The sequence below is a fragment of the Monomorium pharaonis genome, chromosome 8 (assembly GCF_013373865.1).
Source record: "Monomorium pharaonis isolate MP-MQ-018 chromosome 8, ASM1337386v2, whole genome shotgun sequence".
NCBI lineage: Eukaryota > Metazoa > Arthropoda > Insecta > Hymenoptera > Formicidae > Monomorium > Monomorium pharaonis.
This window is the reverse complement of record NC_050474.1, coordinates 11720362-11740726: the sequence shown is the minus strand read 5'-3', so window position 1 is coordinate 11740726 and position 20365 is coordinate 11720362. Positions and strand designations below refer to the sequence as shown.

Genomic DNA, 20365 nt, shown 5'->3' with positions numbered 1-20365 from the left:
GGAGAGATTACCGTTAGATTACACGTACGAAGACGATAACGTGAGATGCTTGTGTTGAATGAGCAGGTGAAGGACACAATTTTTACACCAATCAAGAATATTCGGACGTGTGACATAAATTGTACGACAGTTAAAAATATTTGATCGTCTGATAAAAAGAAACTCTCCGCGTCAAACGTTGAATTTTTAAAATCATTGGGATTCGTCGTACGAAATATCTAAGATGTCTAACATCTTAAACATTGGAGGCGAGCCGATCTTTGACGACAGCATCGTCAAGATTGAGACTCATACGTACAATCCGTACGCCAACACCACTTTTGGATACAGCGATGAAATAAGGATACCCATACAACAGCAGGATTTATACACGTTACCATGTGAAAGTTTTCTCTACGTCGAAGGAAGATTGGTGATGAAGAAAAAAGACGATAAGGATAAGGATGAGATAAATCTCGGAAATAATTGCGTGGCGTTCATGTTTGATGAAATTCGATATGAACTCAACGGTGTGGAAATTGATCGCAACAGAAACGTTGGAATAACCAACACTCTCAAGAACTATGTATCGTTATCATATGACAAAGCAGTAATTATGCAGAATGCAGGATAGGAATTTTCGTATAACCTACCAGAAGGATACTTCAATTTTTGCGTACCGCTTAGTGTATTATTGGGCCTTTGCGAAGATTACAAACGCGTGATTGTTAACGCTCGTCACGAATTGATCTTGATACGAGCGCGGAACGATAACAATTCTATCGTCAGAAATTCTACGGCTCAACCGGAAATTGAATTATTTAAAGTGCAGTGGCGAATGCCGCATGTTACGTTAAACGAAGTCAACAAATTATCATTGCTGCGAGCTTTGGAGAGTGGACAATGTCTAAGTATGAGTTTTCGCTCCTGGGATCTGTATGAGTACCCTTTGCTGCAGAGTACGACGAAACATTCATGGGCTGTTAAAACTGCAATTCAGCTCGAGAAACCGCGCTTCGTTATCTTTGCATTGCAGACTGGTCGAAAAAATATGTCTCAAGATGTTACAATCTTTGACGACTGTAATTTGATCAACGTAAAACTTTATCTAAACTCCGAATTTTATCCGTATGACGATATGAATTTAGACTTTCGTAAATCTAGATATGCAATTCTGTATGACATGTATCGACGTTTTGGTAAATCTTATTATGGATATGAGTGTGAAACGCTGCTCAACGTAATCACATTCCTGGAAAAAGGGCCTTTTGCGGTCACTGACTGTTCGCGACAAAACGAATGCGTCAAGAGTGCTACCGTAGATGTGCGCATAGAATTTGATTGCAAAGAAAATGTTCCCGCGAATACTACCGCTTATTGTCTCATTTTACATGATCGTGTAATTGAATATTGTCCGTTGTCCAACGTAGTGCGCAAAATCACGTAACATCAAACTGATAAAAACTGAGATATTTGGTATTAAAGTACAGTCTTGAAGAGTTACTCATAATGATCGTACCGACATTTGTGGATCTGCAAGGATTCATTGTCGATAAAAAATTTATTGTAAAGGAAGTGGCGGTACTGAGAAAAGGATTCGTTCTCACGCATTACATTTTTGCTAGCCCCATGCCATGGCGTGTTCTTACAAAATCCGACAAGTCTTGCGCTTCTTGGTTGATTGCATATCATCATGGATTGCAATGGAAAGACGGGATGATACCGTACAGCATGGTGAAACGTCTGATTACATCTGCTGTGTGTAATACGGAAGATGATGACAGAAAAACTATCGTATACGTTAAGGGACTTCAGAAACGAGAATGCTTGATAAACATACTGAGAGAGAAAGAATGGTTGATAAAGATACTGATGATGGGATATATATCAAGACATTGGATGCGGATTACGAAGACATTGAATCTTTAAATAATCTAGATGTTAGTAATACTATACAATGTGAAAAACATGTTAAGAATTGTGCTTTACAAAATGTATTTAAAATATATAACTGGTGGTCGCAACACCAAAATAATTGCGAAATTTTTTTAAAATAAAGAAAAATAAAACGCAATAAAATGTTTATTTCTATCTTTTCCTGTACATATAAAATATATAGATGTATGATGCAGTTTGATAACGGTTCGATAGCTGTACGATGCGGTTCAATAGCTGTATGATGCAGTTTGATAGCTGTACGATGCGTTTCAATAGCTGTATGATGCAGTTTGATAGCTGTACAATGCAGTTTGACAGCTGTATGATCCAGTTTGATAACGGTTAAATAGCTGTACAATGCAGTTCAATAGCGGTTTAATAGTGGATCGATAGCTGTATAATACAGCTTGATAGCAGTTCTTTATCTGTATGCTGCAGTTTGATAGCTGTATGATGCAGTTTGATAACGGTTAAATAGCTGTACAATGCAGTTTAATAGCTGTATGATGCAGTTTGATAGTGGTTACATAGCGGATCGATAGCTGTATGATACGGTTTGATAACGGTTCAATAGTGGTTCGATAGCTGTATGATGTGGTTCGATAGCGGTTCAACTATGATTCGGCAGCTGTATGAAGCAGTTTGATAACGGTTCTTTATCTGTACGATGTGGTTTGATAGCAGTTCTTCATTTCGATCGAGACGTTGACCGAGGCGTTGACCGAGGCGTTGACCGAGACATCATATAAAACGGTCTCGTTGATAAATCACGTACGTTTTGTTAGACAATGGCGAGTGCAGATAAAAAATTTTATGAAAGCTGACGTGGCTGAGAATATGCTTTTCAAATTTTATTTCTCAAGCGATGGTTTAATTGTGATTTGATAGATGTGTTTGGTTGCTGTACGATCTGGTTTGATAACGGTTCAATTATAGTGATGCAGTTCGATTGCTGTATGATGCTGTTTTATAAACATATAATACGGTTTGATAGCGGTTCAATTCTGGTTCAACAGATGTACAATGTGATTCGATGGTGCAGTTTGATGTATATGATTCAATATAATACATTTAATATGCTCTTTATGGAGTTGTTTGAAAACACTGCTTTACTTCGACAGAGACGTTGACCGAGACGTTGACCGTGCCAGCATCATATAAGACAATCTTGCTAATAAATCGCATACGTTTTAGTTCTTGTTAGACAATGGTAAGCGCAGATAAAAAATTCTACGAAGCTGACATGGTTGAGAAATTTGTTTCTCAAGTAAAAGTCACGTACATCTTCACTATATAATGATGGGGGTCTGCTCCTCAACGCTAGTTTGGATCGCTCGTGTCGTAGTTGTAAAAGCTTGTGTCGAAGTGCTAGCAACATGTCAAACTTTGGCCATAGATTGCGTATTGAGTATCCGGTTGTGGGGGTAAGTACAAAAATCACTCTCAAATTGAAATATATTCAAATTATAGCAATATATTCTTTTTAAATTAAAAATATTATAGTTTTATTTCAATACTGCTAGTGTATTATTTTTTATTATTTTTTCTATTCAATACTTTTTCCTTTTTTGTTTAAGAAAATTAAATAATAAAGTATAATTTTCTTAATTAAACTTTTTTTTATATAAAATTTTAAAATAAATTTAATATAATGTTACGAGCGTCGCCCGGTATACTCCGCGACTGCGACTCAGCTGTTCCGAAGCCGATCGATATATTGATTTTTCCAAGAGCGTTGTCAATTGTCATGCTCTTGGTAACGTTTGTCAACAACGAGTCTTATCTCGGTCTCGAGCCTTGTCGGACGCACTAATAAAAGCTGCTTGGTTTTTTTGAGTTTAAAAGTGTCTTTCATTTCCGCGGCGCGCTCGTTACATTTTTGGGGGCTCGTCCGGGATCCGTTTGTCGGATCCTGTGAAGCGCGCGCGAGTTTAAGAGACAGAAAGTGCGCGGAGTGAAAGAACGAGAGAACAAGAAATTCGAAGATGTCCATCCAACGTTCCCCTGTGGTGACCCGATCCCACGCTTCTGCCGCTGCGGAGGGAGACAGAGCGGACGCACGAGATTTGGAGCGAGAGACGGGAAAGAGGCGCGTCGTGACTCCCAGGCCTCCTTCAGGAGCAGCGGCGCCGGAATTCCTGCTTCTTTTAGAGGAACTCCGGGGGATGCGAGAGGAGCAGGCGCAGCAGCAGCGGGAGTTTGTGGAGGCACTTCGACGGCTGCAATTTTCCCGAGCGACGGAGAACCAGCTAAGTCTCTCTGATAATATTCGTTCGGCCGGGAACGTGGGGGACGCGTTACGTGAGAGCGGTGCGAGCATGGAGGCGTGGGGGGACATGCGGGCGCCTGTCGGCATAAAATTAAAACCGGACACTTTCGATGGAACGTCCCCATTACGCGAATTTTTGACACAATTTTCGCTCATCGCGAACGCGAATCGTTGGAGTGAGTCGGAGAAGGCGGTGGTTTTAGCTTCCTGCTTACGGGGGAAAGCGCGTTCGTTGCTGGATTCCTGTTCCGCGAGTGAGGGCTCTCTTTCTTTCATTAAGCTTAAATCGCAATTGGTGTAAATAATATGAATTTTTTTTTAATTTTTCAGTATGTGTACATTGGTGACGTCCCACATGGACCGACCACGGCCGTTCACGGCCGAACATTTGTAAGAGTGCCGCAGAGCCACACATCGATTATTTGGCTAAATAATGTAGTGTCCATACGTGGGCCCGTTGGTGAGCAGGTATGTAATATAGTATTTGTTTTGCAACTACAAAATTTGTTTTTGGATACATGCAGCATGATTAAATAAAAATGTTTTTTTTTTTACAGCCATATTTTGGATTTGATGAAATCCGTATATCGGGGTTCATCAATATCGCCGCAGCTCGGTGGAGGCGGTATTTCCGCCAAGGGGACCAGTGGAGAAACAACCAAAATAGGGAACACGCATACGGACATTATAATTTTGACGCTGACGTGTGGGACCTCAGGAGGTTGTTTAACATGGAACCACCGTCCGAAGATGGAGAAATCTGAGTGACCTGCTATTTTAATTACTGTTTTATTATATGTTCCTCTTATATGATTTTTTTTATATGTTCCTCTACTTTTATACTTTTATATACTTTTTATATACTTTTATACTTTTATACTCTTTTTATATACTTTTTATACTTTTTTATACTTCTAATACTTTTATATATATAATAATTTTTTATATAATAAATTAATATACTGGTTACTTATATAATGGTTTAAAATTGTTTATTTTCAAGAAAGCCTATCAGTCAGCTCTTCGCGATCCTTAGTTTTTAAATAAAACTGCGTGCGATAACATTCAGTGGCTGTTTATTCCGCCATCCGCACCGCATTTCGGCGAGATGTGGGAATCCGGCGTACGCAGTGTGAAATATCACTTACGTCGCGTTGTTGGAAAACACCCTCTCGTTTGAAGAGTTCTCTACGCTTCTTTGCCACATCGAGGCGTGCTTAAATTCGCGCCCCATCGCTCCATTGTCTAATTCTTTCGATGATTATGATTATCTAATGCCGGGACATTTTTTGATCGGTTCGGCTCTTGCCGTCGCTCCGGAGCCATCGATGCTTCACCTCAATAAAAATCGAATATCGCGTTGGCAGATCGTTCGTTATATGGCCGAACGATTTTGGAAAATATGGTCCCAGGATTACGTGAATACATTGCAACAGCGGAGCAAATGGCGCCGCCCTCGACCTTTGTTGGAAATCGGGCAACTTGTACTCTTGCGCGACCCTCTTTTGCCTCCCTGTAAATGGCACTTCGGGCGTATTACACGCCTTCACCTCGGATCGGACGGTCTCACCCGCGTCGTTACGGTAAAAACCGCTAAGTCCGAGTTCCGACGTCCGATCGGTCAGCATTGTGTTCTGTCCGTCGAAGGTGATGCATCCGACAAATAGTAATTTTATTCTGTATTGCGTTCCATTGCGCGCGTTTTCATAGAGATAAGTTAGTTATAAGTTGCGTATCAGCCAGGCGGGCGGCTGAATTTCTGTTATTATTGTAATTATCTATCCATCGTTTTGAATTGTAAGGCCTTCTGGCTTTCACTCTTAAGCCATTGTTCTGTTCATGCGTGTGTTTAGCGAGGACTATCTTTCGGTCACCTTCTCTTTTGTTATCTTCCAGTTCCCTTTCATTATTTAGCTTATCGGTTTAGCATTTGCAATTGTTATATTGAAATCTGCGTTTTCAAGGCGAGCGGTATGTTCGCGCGAGAGCGCTTGATCACCATGTTTTCGGGTGCCGCGCGCGAGCGAGGATACAAACAGCTCGCTCGCTCGCTCGTGGCATCCGCGTGATCTCGTCTTATTCGTATACCCTGAGATGCTCATGTACGCAGGATGTCCTGGACCGAGCAGAAACATGATGCTCTTGTTCGAGCTCAAAATGCCGCGTCGCGGTAGTCAGTCGGCGCTCAAAACTTATAGAAGCAAGATCGTCGTCTCCGCGAGTATCGAAAATCTAGTGAGATCTTGCGTATATGTTGAGTGCACTTTTGCCTATTAAACTCGAAAGACACTAATCGTTCATTCGTGGTCGCAAACCGGTTAGCCGGCAAGTAATATTCTGTAAAAGGCGGATTAAAAGCCGTTGCATCGCCGCTCCGAAACGTACGTTGCGGCTTGACAAAGAGACCGATCTCTTCATTGCGGGTGTATCGTGTATCAAGACCCGCGTGAACTGTTTAATTATCGCGAACAAGCGACTAACTTTATACGTTGTTAAACCTAATTGTAATAAACGGCCATCGTCGAACAGGCGCGGAAGGATTGAAAGAAGCGGGGCGCCGCAACGTTCGCGACGAGTCGGAAACAATAAAGGAAGTGTTTGTGACGTCATCCGGACATTGTGAAGTTATTCGAACATCCTTTAGCAATTCCTCATAATCGTAGCACGCGCATTTGCGGGCTCAGCGCTAAGCCGCTCCGTATCTGAAAGACGTTTAGCGGACAAACGAAGTACGCGTTTGCACATAAAGAAGTTTTATCCTCCCAAAGATCCTTCCAAAGATGAGCGCAGATAATAGACCTGTTCCACTTTTGTGAGTCGCTTGTTGTCAGTGATCAAACTTCCGAACAGATCTCTGAATGTTGGCCACGCGGAATAATCGCCAGAAAATTTTGAGAGTGATATGTCTGGAAAACATGAGTGAGCTCAGTTTGACTCACCGGCTGTTGATGTGGTCTTTTCTGGAACAACAGCTGCTGAGATTGAGTTACGGAGCCGGCCTATGTTGCGTCGAGCTGTCACGTACAACAATGCCTACTCGCTATGAACGCCTTTTAAAAAATAGTCATGGTTGACTAACGCTGCAGGCCGGGAACATCCGAAATGGTCACGCGTAAATTTGACCACGTTCGAAATGGTCACGTTTGAAACGACCACGTTCGGAATGGCCACAAAAAAAATGCACGGAATTCAATTTGCCCACGTTCGAAACGGCTACGTCCGAAACGGTTACGTCCGAAATGGCCACGTTTGGAATGTCCATGTTTGAAACGGTTATGTACGGAATGACCACGGGATATATTGCACGAAGTTTGATTTGCCCACGTTTGAAACAGCCACGTCCGAAATGGTCACGTTCAAAAAGGCCACGTTCGAAATGATCACGTTCGAAACGGCCACATTTGAAATAGCCACGTTCGGAATGGCCACGTTCGGAACGGCCACATTCCAAAAAATGCGCACTAACCCATATACATTGTAAACAATGTAAAGTTCACATGTGTTTACAGATTTCCATTACAATGTACATATGTTAGTGACTTGTTAGTCACTCTTACTTACTAACGCGCGCTCTTACTCATGATCCGTGTGAAACACGCAGTTCGTTACTAGCGTAGTGTTAGAGTGTGTGGTGTTTCTACTTCCCACAAGAGATTCCACCGCGTGAAGTTATTTGGTCGCCCTGAAAAAGGCGGATTGTCCGACGTCCTAAGAAGGATGGTTGGTTATTATGGTGAAACAGAGGTCTCTTCGAATAGCTGCTGTGGTTTCTTCTTAACCCTCGGGTGGATGCCCCGAAATTTTCGTCGTGGTGGCGTCGCTGGCTATCCGGAGTGTTGGGCCAAGAAACGTCGGAGTTCTCCAATGTTTGTTTTAAGTCTTGGAGTCCTCGTATGTCGAGCCGAGATCATGGCGGCTTTGTTGGCCGAGCTGGCTTCCTTCTTTGAGGCAGTGTAATGCCGTTAGAGGCCCGTCGAGCACACTCCGGCAAGAGGCCTAGTTGTTGAGCTCACTCTACGAAGATCCAACGAGCACGCTCCCGTGAGGAGGCCCGTGGTTGTAGTTTTCGATGAGCACACTCCGACATGGAGGCCCGTCGTAACCAAAAAAAGTACGCTCGAAAAGTATCTAGAGTTTATTCTAGAATATCTTCTCCGCTTGGGAAACTTACTTTTAGATCAATTAATCCGCGCTGCGTGTAGTCCTCATATAGCGCGACAGTTGCATTTTACTCCTGAGTGCCCCGGCCGACTGTCGACGGCGCCGCGCACTACTCGACTGGCAAGCGCGCGATGATGGAAATAGCGGCGCGCGGTGTGGGCGGCGAGCGCGCGGCGGTAGACGCAGCAGCGTAGGTGGCGAGCACGCAGCATCGTAGGCGCGCTGACTGGAGTGGCGGAAGACCGCCACAGAGTGAAAAAAGGTACCGTGAGATCTTTCAGCGATAACTCAGTGCGACTCATTAACTAGGATCACGTTCTTCTAACAGGGGAAGACAAGGATAGCTCTGGTACAGTAACAAAGTCAGCTCATTCTCAGCACAAGAAGCACAGGCGCCACGTGCCGTACACGGCTCACGGGCATCATCACCCATAAGTCGGTAACGGATCATCCACAAGTTGCTAACATCTACAGGGAACCTAGCGAACTCACGCGATTTCGCGGACACAGACGTAATCCAGATTGGACACGGACCCGATTGGACACAATCATGATTGCGCACCGCCCCGATCGGACCCAATTGGATATAATCCTAATCGGACACAGACCTTATTGAATACAAAATTGATCGGACACAGAATTAATTGCACACGGACCCGATTGCACATCAACCCATTTGCACACGGATTCGATTGCGCACCGACCTGTTCGCACACGGATCTGTTTGCGCACCGACCCGTTTGCACACGGACCCGTTTGCGCATGGATCCGTTTGCGCACCGACTCGTTTGCACACGGACCCGATTTCACACGATACGATTCCGCATCGCAGAATAATGCAAAAACAAAGTGCTGAGCCAATATTAAGATATTCTGAATTAAAATTACAATTTTCAGCTCATTCAAACTACCCGTAGCATATTTGTTAGTTTGCGTGCAAAGTTGCAAACCCATGTAGTGCAGAAAATGCTGCGCGCGCGCGCACACACACACACGCACGCACGCACACACACACACACATGCAAAAAGGAGCCTTTGGCCCTCTTCCCGCACCCACCCCGTCCAAGTCACTAACCCATGTACTATCTGCGATGCGGAATCGTATCGTGTGCAATCGGGTCCGTGTGCAAACGGGTCGGTGCGCAACCGGATCCATGTGCAATTAATTCTGTTCCGATTTAAACAGCTGTGTCCAATCGCTGTTGTGTTCAATACGGTTTGTATCCGATAGGAATTGTGTTCGATCAGAGCTGTGCGCAATCGAGACCGTGTCCAATTAGAACTGTGTCCGATTGGGGGGAAATACTACTGTGTCCAATCGTTTATATGCGCAATCGGGACAGTCCCGTAGAACGACAGGAGAGGAAGAAAGGTCTTCGCATGAACGCCATTTTGAGGCTATAAGGTATATGTGTAATGTTTCTTGTACGAGAAGAGTGAGCAAGTAGTAGTAAAAGTGGAATGTGGGAAAGATGGAATTAATACATCGTATTGGCCCCAGTCATGTTGGGACCAAATGTGTAAATGTGGATGCGAAGATCTTTCTTCCTTTCCCATCGTTCATTTACAGACTTTGGTGCTGGATTAACCCGCTTCTCAGATTCTTTTTCTCTAGAACTGGCCAATCACAGTTATTCCCTTCTTTAGAAGAATGGCTGTGATTGGCCTTATAACGTCATTAATCGCTTCCGAAGCAATTAATTCAGGCCGGTCGAAACGCTAAAGGTCTGCGTCACATGCTCCTATTCTCTCCAACGCACTCCAATACATTGATTCCAATGACGTCAATCTATTAGAGTGCGTTGAAGTGAATAGGAGCATGTCAGGGCATAGCAACACGAACAAACCATGAGGGCCATTCTACAATAGTTGCAAGTCGCCAGTAAATTGCTTCCTATGCATAGAGCTTGTATTAATGGAGGGGCCTTGGTGCATCGCGACGCGCGCGGGGAGAATCGACAGAGAGGTGGATATATTCTGTCTTTTTTCGTGTGAGAACAGGTTCGTAACTATACAATCTGAGGCCCGATTCTCAAACTCGTACGAAAAAAAATTGCTTACAAAGATAACACTGTGTATTCATTAAGTGAGTACATAATTTATCTAAAAGATGCATGCCAATCAATGAATACATAGTATTACTTTCGTATGTAAAAATTTTTTGTACTAATTGTAACAGCCCGAGACCCGAGTAGGCACCAAGTAGGTAGGCTCGTACCTGTCGTATGTGTGCTTCTTTCCTTCTAGAAAACGAAGTGGTGGGGATATCCAACACGAAAAGAGACAGAATATATGAGAATATATTCATGTCTCTGTCGATTCTTGCCGCGCGGACTCCGGCATGTAGCAATGGCTCTTTCATTAATACAAGCTTTATGGTGTTAGTGTTTGACTGTACTGACCATTATTCACCTCAGAAGAACTGTTGCCATCGAAATATTCTTGCTCGACACGTACTAAGGCATTCTGAATCCAACACGAAAAGAGACAGAATATATGAGAATATATTCATGTCTCTGTCGATTCTTCCCGCGCGGACTCCGGCATGTAGCAATGGCTCTTTCATTAATACAAGCTTTATGGTGTTAGTGTTTGACTGTACTGACCATTATTCACCTCAGAAGAACTGTTGCCATCGAAATATTCTTGCTCGACACGTACTAAGGCATTCTGAATATGTGGCCGCAAACTATATGCCATCGTGCTCACTATTGAAAAACCGACGCTTAGTACACAACAGGGTCAGAATGACCCTGCACCGACTTCAAATAATGCCCAACACCTATTAGGTGTTGCGCTGTACAAAAGGAGCATCTTAACATATAGTTAGTACCCTAAACTACAGGTAGGAGGCCTCAGGCCCACCAATTTTCAAAATGCTTTCAAGATATTTACAATCAAATTCGAGGTAAGGGTCAAATTGACCCTGTGTGTTCTCCGAGGGTTAAACTGGAGTGACAAAAGCGTAAATTAAAAAAGCGTAGATTGACACGTCAGAATATAAAGAAAATACACTTATCGAAACAATGTGGCATATTAACAATACTAAAAAATTATAAAAAACGACATTAAAAAATTTTATTTTATACCAACAGAGCTAAAACAGATTTTTTAATAAGTTATTCCACATGTTATTTCATGCGCATATGTAAAAATAAGTAAAAAACTGTAAAACTTTATATTTATTTATAAAAACATAAGTTAACTATATATGTTTCATACTTCTGACAACATCCATTGTAATGATCTATAACAAATATGTGTGCATAAATAAGAAGTGTTCATGGATCATCATGAAGCGTTAGGATGCGTACCCTCTTTAAAGTCAAGCAACATCGGCGATGATTGACACTTGGATGGATGACCGTTTTTTCGGGTACAGAGATTAAACATGCTTTAACAGGTACGACTCTGTAGCTTGGCTGAAACATGCATAGTTTTCTTCCTCTTACAAAATTACCGTAGAAATAATTAGAATTTTTTATTTTTTATTCAAGGTTTTTTTAATACTTAGAAACTCTTAAAAATACTTTAAAATATTTAAAAATTTTTTTAATTAATCAGAATTTTTCATTTTTTATATTTTTCTGAGAAACGTTCCAATTCTTATTAAAAAATCGGAACATTTATCAGAAATCCTGAAAAAAATTTTTTTAATTCTGACAAATTTCTTCACCAGCGTATATTACGATATTTCAGGAAATTTCTTTAACATTTTCTAGATAGATAGAAAACATTTTCTAGATAGAAAAACTATTTATTAGAGAAGTTCTAATGAATACTTTAAGAAGTTCTGAGGAATTCCAACAAGTAATTCTGTATGAATACTTTGAGAAGTTCTGAGGAATTCGAATTATGGTGCATGTAATTTCCTACGTTGTTCTTAAAGCATTCTTCTATGAATTCCTAAGGAATTACTGTTCAGAAAGGAAGAATACTTTATGAAATCTTTAAAAAGAAACTGTATGTGCTATATGGGGAGATATCTCGTTTGTATCGCAAAACTGCCGTATATCTGCAATGGGAGAAATATGTTCACAGAATCATCAAATGTCCCCTAAAATATTTGAAACAGTGTATGAACATTATATATACATACGGCAAAGATATTCATAGAACATGTGATAGGATATATTTAGAATAGTCAAGGAATATTGCTACGAATGAACCGTCATGCGTAAGCGCATCATGATCGTATGTGAAACGGAACGCAGCCTGTGTCATGTATGTACGTACCCAAGTAGCAAACTGACGTCAAGTCGGTCAAGTATGGTCTTAAAGACGTTTTAATGACGTTTGCAACGTCAAGAAAACATCATTAAAACGATATTTGACATCACCTTGTTACTTGGGTACATCCAGCGTGCTGGATGCCGGTTGTCTGCTTATTTTACAGAGATCGACTGTGTTTGCAAAGTGAGTGATTCAAAGCTCAGGGATTCTTTACACATCATAATATTTATTAAGTTTACAGCAAGATTCGGCTTCTTTCCACTTATGTGTATCCTATATGTATATATATAACTTATAAAACATGATGCATACCTACACGCACATACATACGTAAAAGCGGAACTTAAGAAGGGACATTTGATGATTCATATGATAATCTATGAATATACTAGAAAGAATATAAATATATATGGAATCCATGGGAGCGTCCGAAATGGCCACATTCGGAATGACCACGAAAAATATTACACAGGGTTCAATTTGCCCACGTCCAAAACGGCCACGTTCGAAACGCTACGTTTGGAATGACCACGTTCGGAATGGCCACGTATGTTTTACTTAATTTCCAATACAATGCACATGGGTTAGCGACCTGGACGGGGTGGCTGCGGGAGAGGGGCCCGAGGGTCCCCCTTGCATCCCCCATGTGGGCGTGCGTAAAGCGTTCTCTGCATTACATGAGTTTGCGCCTTTCCACGCAAAACAAGATGCTCGTTAAAATACGTATGTAGATATTTAAATATCTACAGTGAAAAATAGTACATCAAAATAGTAAATAAAATAATACAAGAAAAAAATAGTACAAATCATCATTTCGATGTCGATTCGCCGTAGAATTAGTGTCGAATTCATTATCGTTTCTCGCTGGGTTTCTCAATTGATATTTATGCATTTTTTGCATGGCTTGTGCTAGACAGAGCATGCGCTTGTGACTAAGCATGAGAATATGACCGCTGCGCATGCTCAAATAAAACATACGTGGCCGTTCCGAATGTGGCCGTTTCGGACGTGGCCATTACAAACGTCGTCGTTTTGAACGTAACCATTCCAAACGTGGCCATTTCAGACGTGGCCGTTTTGAATGTGGACAAATTGAACTCCGTGCATTATTTCCCGTGGCCATTTCGAACGTGGTTAAATTTACGCGTGGCCATTTCGAACGTAGGCATATTATATCCACTCGAATACATTTTTGAAATAATGGGAATATTTTGAAAATATTAGGGGAATATCTAAGATTTGCTGAGTTATAATTTTCAATAAAATGTTTAATTTGTCAATACAGATGTAATCTTTTCATTTTAATTGCATTAAAAATTTATTACAATTTTAATAAAATGTTAATAATTCATCAATATTAGGTGTACAAATAAGTTTCCACCGTTTTTTTTAATCAAAAATTGGGCATTTATTGTGAAAGAACGGAACCTTATGTTTTATTCGAAGTATTGTCCATCGCTTGCCATTACTTTGCGTTTGACACAAATCTTGATCCAATAATGCTTCCAATTCCGCGTCTTCGTACACTTTTTTCAACCTTCCGCTACGTTCTTTGTCTTCGATCTCAAATTCACCGCTCTTAAACTTTTAAAACCACTCACAACAACTTCTCTCACTTAAGGCAGCCTCACCATATGCTTCTGCAATTGCACAAGCAATTGATGCGCCTCAGCTGCAGATTTCTTCAAATTGAAGAAGAAAATCAAAATCTCGCAAATGACGCTTATTCGACTCAAAACTCGACATTTTCGCACACAAAAGAATATATTATACTGATAAAAATTCACTAATATTTCAAGGTTATGTTGTTGACAGATGTCCCTTACGATAATGGCGTTTTACATTTGACAATTTTAACCATAAATTACTGGTGACGCCAACTTTTGTCAAACGGCGGAAACTTATTTGTACACCTAATAAAATATCTGATTTTTTTGTCTATTTTTTGTCACAAATTCAAAATTTTAACAAAATATACTTTCTCATTAAAGTAATAATAATTTAATAATAATTTGTCACTAAAATTTTATTACATATTCATTAAAATTTCCTTAAAAATGTAATAAAAAATTAAAATTGTAAAATTTTTAATTTAAAAAATTATTAATATTTTTTAAATAAAAAATATAAGAAATTTTTATTAAAATTATGAATTTTATAATCAGTTTGCAGCATTCTAATAAGTGACTTCATAAAAATTCACACAACTTTTATTTAAAAAATAAAAAATTGAAAGTTATCTCGCCAGTAAATAAATAAAGTCTATTTTTACATCGACCCGACTGGCCAACTTATTAAACGATTAATAAGTACACGACGTTTCGACCATTGGTTCGGGTCTTTTTCAAGTGAAATCTACAACAATTACATCAGTGTCACGGAAGTGGGGGAGAAGACAATAGTCGTGGGTGTGTAAAATAATATAAGAAAGTAAATGGGTATCTAAGTCTACATAGAAGTAAGATTGAGTTTAGTTATATTTGACATCGAGCGAAGACCATGCTATAATGATGTGCACAGGCATATCATAACACAGTAAATAAATTCGCAATGAAAAATTATAGTGATATAATAAAAATCGAAACGCAGGTGACGTTGAAGTGAGGTAGTCAACTTACATCAGCATGTCATGAATTGTATAACAGGAGTCATAAATCAACTTAATTCGTCACACATTAAAAAAGAAATAAATTAAAATAAAACAAGATGCGATTTTACACACGAGTCCGTGAGCTTAGCATGTCTTAACGGTCGTACGGTAGCAAGCGGACTGAAATCTTCAGAGAAAAAGTAGTCGGTATGCACGATGTCAAAGTGTCAGAACAAAAAGTGAATAAATAAATAAATACGCAAAAGCAAAAAAGCGAGAGACAGAACAGCAGAGATTAGACCGATTTTATTATACGGTCGTAAATGAGGTTTAAGTTGTCAGTATTGTTGTGAGCGTTTGCTCGTTTCAGGAATTCTTTCCCGTAAGTAGTTGGGATTCGTCCTGCCTTAGGGGTTAGGACCCAAAGGGTAAAGGTTCGGCTCGATGTATGAGAAAGGAAAACACTCCTTACTTGCTTTTCGTTGTCTTTATTTCTTTCTCTGGCGCTTACAGTCAGCTGTGTTGGTGTCAAGTATCACTCGCGATAAGGTTTGTAGTACGCGACGTAGCTCGGACGTTGTTATTGTTGTGAGTGTGATGCACTCACACAAGAAATGTCGCAAGCGATATAAGGTGTCAAATGACAACTCGCGCGCGGACATCGCCCGGCCTACATACCGGGTGTCGCACCAGGCAATGCACCCGGTTGCTTAATAAACAACACCCAAAATCTCCTGATTTTGAGGTGGAATCTGCATAGCTAGCAATTGCTGGCTAAGCAAGAACATTGACCAAAGGTCATTGACCGGGAAGTACCCTCCCCAGTTATACACCAAAAATCGGTGTATATAAACACAGAGGTACAGACAACGAGCGGGCTTTGCTACACATTATACAGCGACGAACGTATGTCGCTCATCCTTTTATATTTGTCACGGGTATTAACGAATTAAGTCAGTGTAACTCAGTGTAATCAAGATAGAAAATATATACACATTGTTATACGACAATCGGCTACAATCTCTCAAGAAACCTGACCCGAAGAGTATCGACGAACGATCCCAAATACCGGTGGCCCTCTATCCACCAAAGGGCCACAACATTATGTTACTCTCCGCTCGGTCACGGCGTGGTCGCGCTCATATGCGATGGTTTCTGGCGTAATTTTTGGGACCATTGACCGGGCGTCGGTAGCTTCCGCGAGGCTAAGCGTTTCGTCATCAGAACGCGGTAGCCTTGCGGTTTAATTGTGCAGCGCAGGGCCTATTTCTAGGGTGATACGGAACTGCTTTCGAGCGCGATGTTGTAATCTCGCGGAAGTTACTAGGGACTTCCGTGAGCGCGGCGGATTCTTGTGCGTCTTTCGAAAGAGGTGCTTCTTGCAACGTCTTTCGAAAGATGCGTTTCGCAATTGTAATAAATGTACGGTTGTAATCGGCTTACAATATCCCTCCCCCGTTAGACAAGAAAACGAGAGTGCGATGTTTTTGCTTACAGTTTTGTTCTTAGATGACAACTTGCTTTGCTAGGCCTTGATGGTTTACTAGTTGTTTGTTTTGTATATATTATATAAATTATGATAACTATTATAATTAAGGCGATAACGCCGCTGGTTGTCATTTTGACGAAGAAAAGGCTCTTGGTTAATTTTCGTTTTTTTTTATGCACCCAAGAGTCTTTAATTTTCTTTTTTTTCTCAGATTACATGTTCGCTTGGGAGATGGTTACAATATTTGTTGTGGTCGTGTATACACATTATATTGCTTTTGTATCTATTTTATTTATTACATTTGTTTTACAGACGAAAAAGTATTTTTATAATTCGCAATAGCGCTGGTACTTATTAGTGCTAAATATTCGAGAATTTCAGTCGCGTCTTGCAGTAAGTCGTTTGTTAAGGCGTTTGTCAAGGTCGTCTGTTGTGTATGAGTGTTTGGTTTTGGATTTTGTTCGTGATTTTTTGTTTGTAGTTATCTTGTAGTGTAGCGTTTTATTATGATTTTTTTGTGTGTAAGTTTTATTAGTGTATCATTTTGTTGTGTTCTTTCTTTGGATTATTTTGGGATTATACTTAGATCTACTGCTTGGTGAGCCCTTTATTTCTCTATAAATAGTTTTAATCGGTTCGCGTGTACGCGTACAGTTTTTTGTCCCGTTTTTATCGTATAGTTGACGTCGCTATTTTTCTCGATTATTTTGTACGGTCCGATTCATTTGCGTCCAATTTCTTCGATCGGCCGCGTCTTACGGTCTCGTCGTAGAGTAAGACTTTCCCCGACCTTAAAAATTGCTGGCTTTAAGTTTTTGTCATATTGTTTCTTCGCCTTTTGTTTTTCCTCTTCTGCTTTTTCTTTTGCGATTCTGCTTGAGGCTTGCAATTTTTCTCGTAGCTCTTGCGCATAGACAGTCGTAGCAGTATGTCAATCTACGCGGTTGGTTTAGGGCTGTAGGTAGGGTAGCTCTGTCTATATATTAGTTCAAAGGGGGTAAGCCCGGTTACGGTATGTGGTGTAGTATTGCATGTAAACATAGCGTACGGTAGCCACTCGTCCCAATCTGTCTGATCGGTGTTTATGTAGTGGCGCAGATATTCCGCCAGAGTCCGGTGTGATCTTTCCACTGTTCCGTTGCTCTCTGGGTGATATGCGGTAGTTTGCATTTTTTTCGATCTTCAGCAATTTGCATACGTTCTTGAAAATCTCACTCGTAATTTGTACCTTGATCTGTGAGTAGTTTCTCTGGTATTCCATGTTCAAAAATTATTTTAGTGGTGAACGCTCGTGTCACTGTATTTGCGTCCTTTGCGTCCTGACTTTCAATCGGAATTGCTTTGCTAAATTTTGTAAGGATATCTTGGAAGGTCAAGATATATTTGTTGCCTGTGGTCGTTATCGTTAATTGTCCCACGATATCCATTGCGCATTTTTCAAACGGTTTTTCGATGGTATCTGTTATCACCATAGGCATCTTTGTTCTTGCTCTTAATTTGTTTTTCTGGCAGTGTTCACATTTTGCGATGTAGTCCTCCACATCTTTCGTGATATTTCGCCAATTATGGTCCAATCGTATCCTTTTTAGTGTACGTCCGATTCTTTGATGACCTCCTAGAAGAACGTCATGATATTCATATAATATCTGTTTCTTTTTTTTCCATGTATTTCCGGTTTGCTGTTTTTTCTTCTTGTCGGTTATCTTCGACGGTGTTTACGTCCTCCGTATCTTCTATTACGAGGTGTCGGCTCAGTGCATCGGCATTAGTATTGCCTTTGCCTGCCTTGTGTATTATCTCGTAATCATATTCGGCAAGCTTGAGTCTCCATTTTATCAGACGGGATCCCGGGTCCGTGACATTAAATAGCCATACGAGTGGCTTGTGATCCGTAATTATCTTGAATTTTGTACCGTATACATACGGCCAAAAATGTTTCACTGCCCGCCAATACGATCGCCAATAATTCCTTTTCAGTAGTATTATAATTTTATTCCGCTCGATTCATTATTCTGCTTGCGTAAGCGATCGGGCGGTCTTGGCCGATGGTGCCTTGAGATAACACCACTCCTACCGCGTAATCTGACGCGTCAGTAGTGACGAGAAACTCTTCACTAAAATCCGGGTATGTTAATACTGGTGCGATAGTTAATTTTATTTTGAGTATGTCGAACGCATTTTGTTGCATGGTCGTCTAGGCGAATTTCTCTCCTTTTTTCGTTAGAATTGTTAAAGGTTTCGCTATTTTCAAAATATTTTCAATAAATTTCCGATAGTACCCCGCTAGTCCAATAAACGTTTGCACATTTTTTACTTTCGTGGGGGTGGGAAATTTCTCCACGGCGTCGTTTTTTAAAATAGGGTAGAATTCCGTCCTTAGTGAGTACGTGGCCCAGGTAGTTGACCTCCTTGCGCATGAACTCGCACTTTTCTGGCTGGAGTTTCAAGTTACTGTCTCTCAGCCGTGTTAACACAGCGACTAGCCGTTTGTAATGCTCGCTCAGGCTCAACCCGTAAATAACAATATCGTTTAAATATACTAGACATTTGAGACCTTGTAAACGGGTGACCTCCTTTTGGACACGTAACGATTGGACACCGCTCGATTGGACACGCACAATTGGACACGCACGATTGAACACCGCACGATTGGACACCGCACGATTGGACACCGCATTATTGGACACCGCATTATTGGACACCGCAGTCTTCTAGTGAATAACATTTATATATCATATGACAGATTATCTAACCTTAAAAACTCTGGCAGAAAAAAGCTTCGATTTGCCAGAAAAAAAATTGAATTTTAAATGCCTATGTACGTATTTTTAGGAGCATCTCGTTTTGCGTGGAAAGTTTCAAACCCATGTGGTGCAGAAAATGCACGCACACACACACACACACACACACACACACACACACACACACACACACACACACACACACACACACACACACGGGGGGGTGCAAGGGGGGCCTTCGGCCCCCCTCCCGCATCCACCCCGTCCAAGTCGCTAACCCATGTAAACTGTATTAGAAATCTGCATACACACACATGAATGTGTGTGTGTCCAATTGTACGGTGTCCAATAATGCGGTGTCCAATAATGCGGTGTCCAATCGTGCGGTGTCCAATCGTGCGGTGTCCAATAATGCGGTGTCCAATAATGCGGTGTCCAATCGTGCGTGTCCAATCGTGCGTGTCCAATCGAGCGGTGTTCAATCGTTACGTGTCCAAACGGGATACTCCCCTTGTAAACCCATTAAAACTAAGTTCATTAGTCGTTGGAACGTCGCGGGGGCATTCCTTAATCCGAACGGCATTCGATTGAACTCGTAATGCCCGTACGGTGTGAAGAATGCCGTCTTTCCCTTATCTTTTCTGCTACTGATATCTGATGATATCCTGCAGCGAGATCGAGCGTGGTGAAATACTTTGCGTTTTCGAGTTGATCCAATATATCCGTTATGTTCGGGATCGGGAAAAAGTCTCTGATCGTAATTTAGTTAAATTTTCGGAAATCTACCACTACTCGGAATCTCGGTTTTCCTGTAGCGTCAGGTTTTTTCAGGACGACCAGTAATGGTGCGTTCCATTGGCTTTTGCTCTGGCGGATTATTCCTTGTTCCAGCATTTCACGGATGTTTATCTACTTCGTTATTTGTTTTTTGGGCAGTCTGTATGGTCGTACATTCACGCTCGCAG

At 41.1% G+C, this 20365-nt stretch overlaps 2 protein-coding genes across 3 annotated transcripts; both read left to right on the top strand.

Moving 5' to 3' along the window:
• The first annotated feature begins 817 nt into the window (after positions 1-817).
• On the top strand, positions 818-1426 carry LOC118646911. Its single transcript, XM_036290858.1, has one exon. The coding sequence runs from the start codon at positions 818-820 to the stop codon at positions 1424-1426; it is 609 nt and encodes a 202-aa protein (XP_036146751.1).
• Positions 1427-3570: 2144 nt separating this feature from the next.
• On the top strand, positions 3571-5044 carry LOC118646881. Of its 2 annotated transcripts, none has more exons than XR_004964287.1 (2): positions 3571-4654; positions 4744-5031. XR_004964287.1 is itself a non-coding variant. In XM_036290752.1 (2 exons), exons 1-2 carry the CDS (start codon positions 4493-4495, stop codon positions 4948-4950), a joined length of 369 nt encoding a protein of 122 aa, XP_036146645.1. In that variant the 5' UTR covers positions 3571-4492; the 3' UTR covers positions 4951-5044. The 2 variants fall into 2 exon arrangements, 1 of the variants encoding a protein (XP_036146645.1); XM_036290752.1 differs by having other exon boundaries at positions 4744-5044.
• The last annotated feature ends 15321 nt before the right edge of the window (positions 5045-20365 follow it).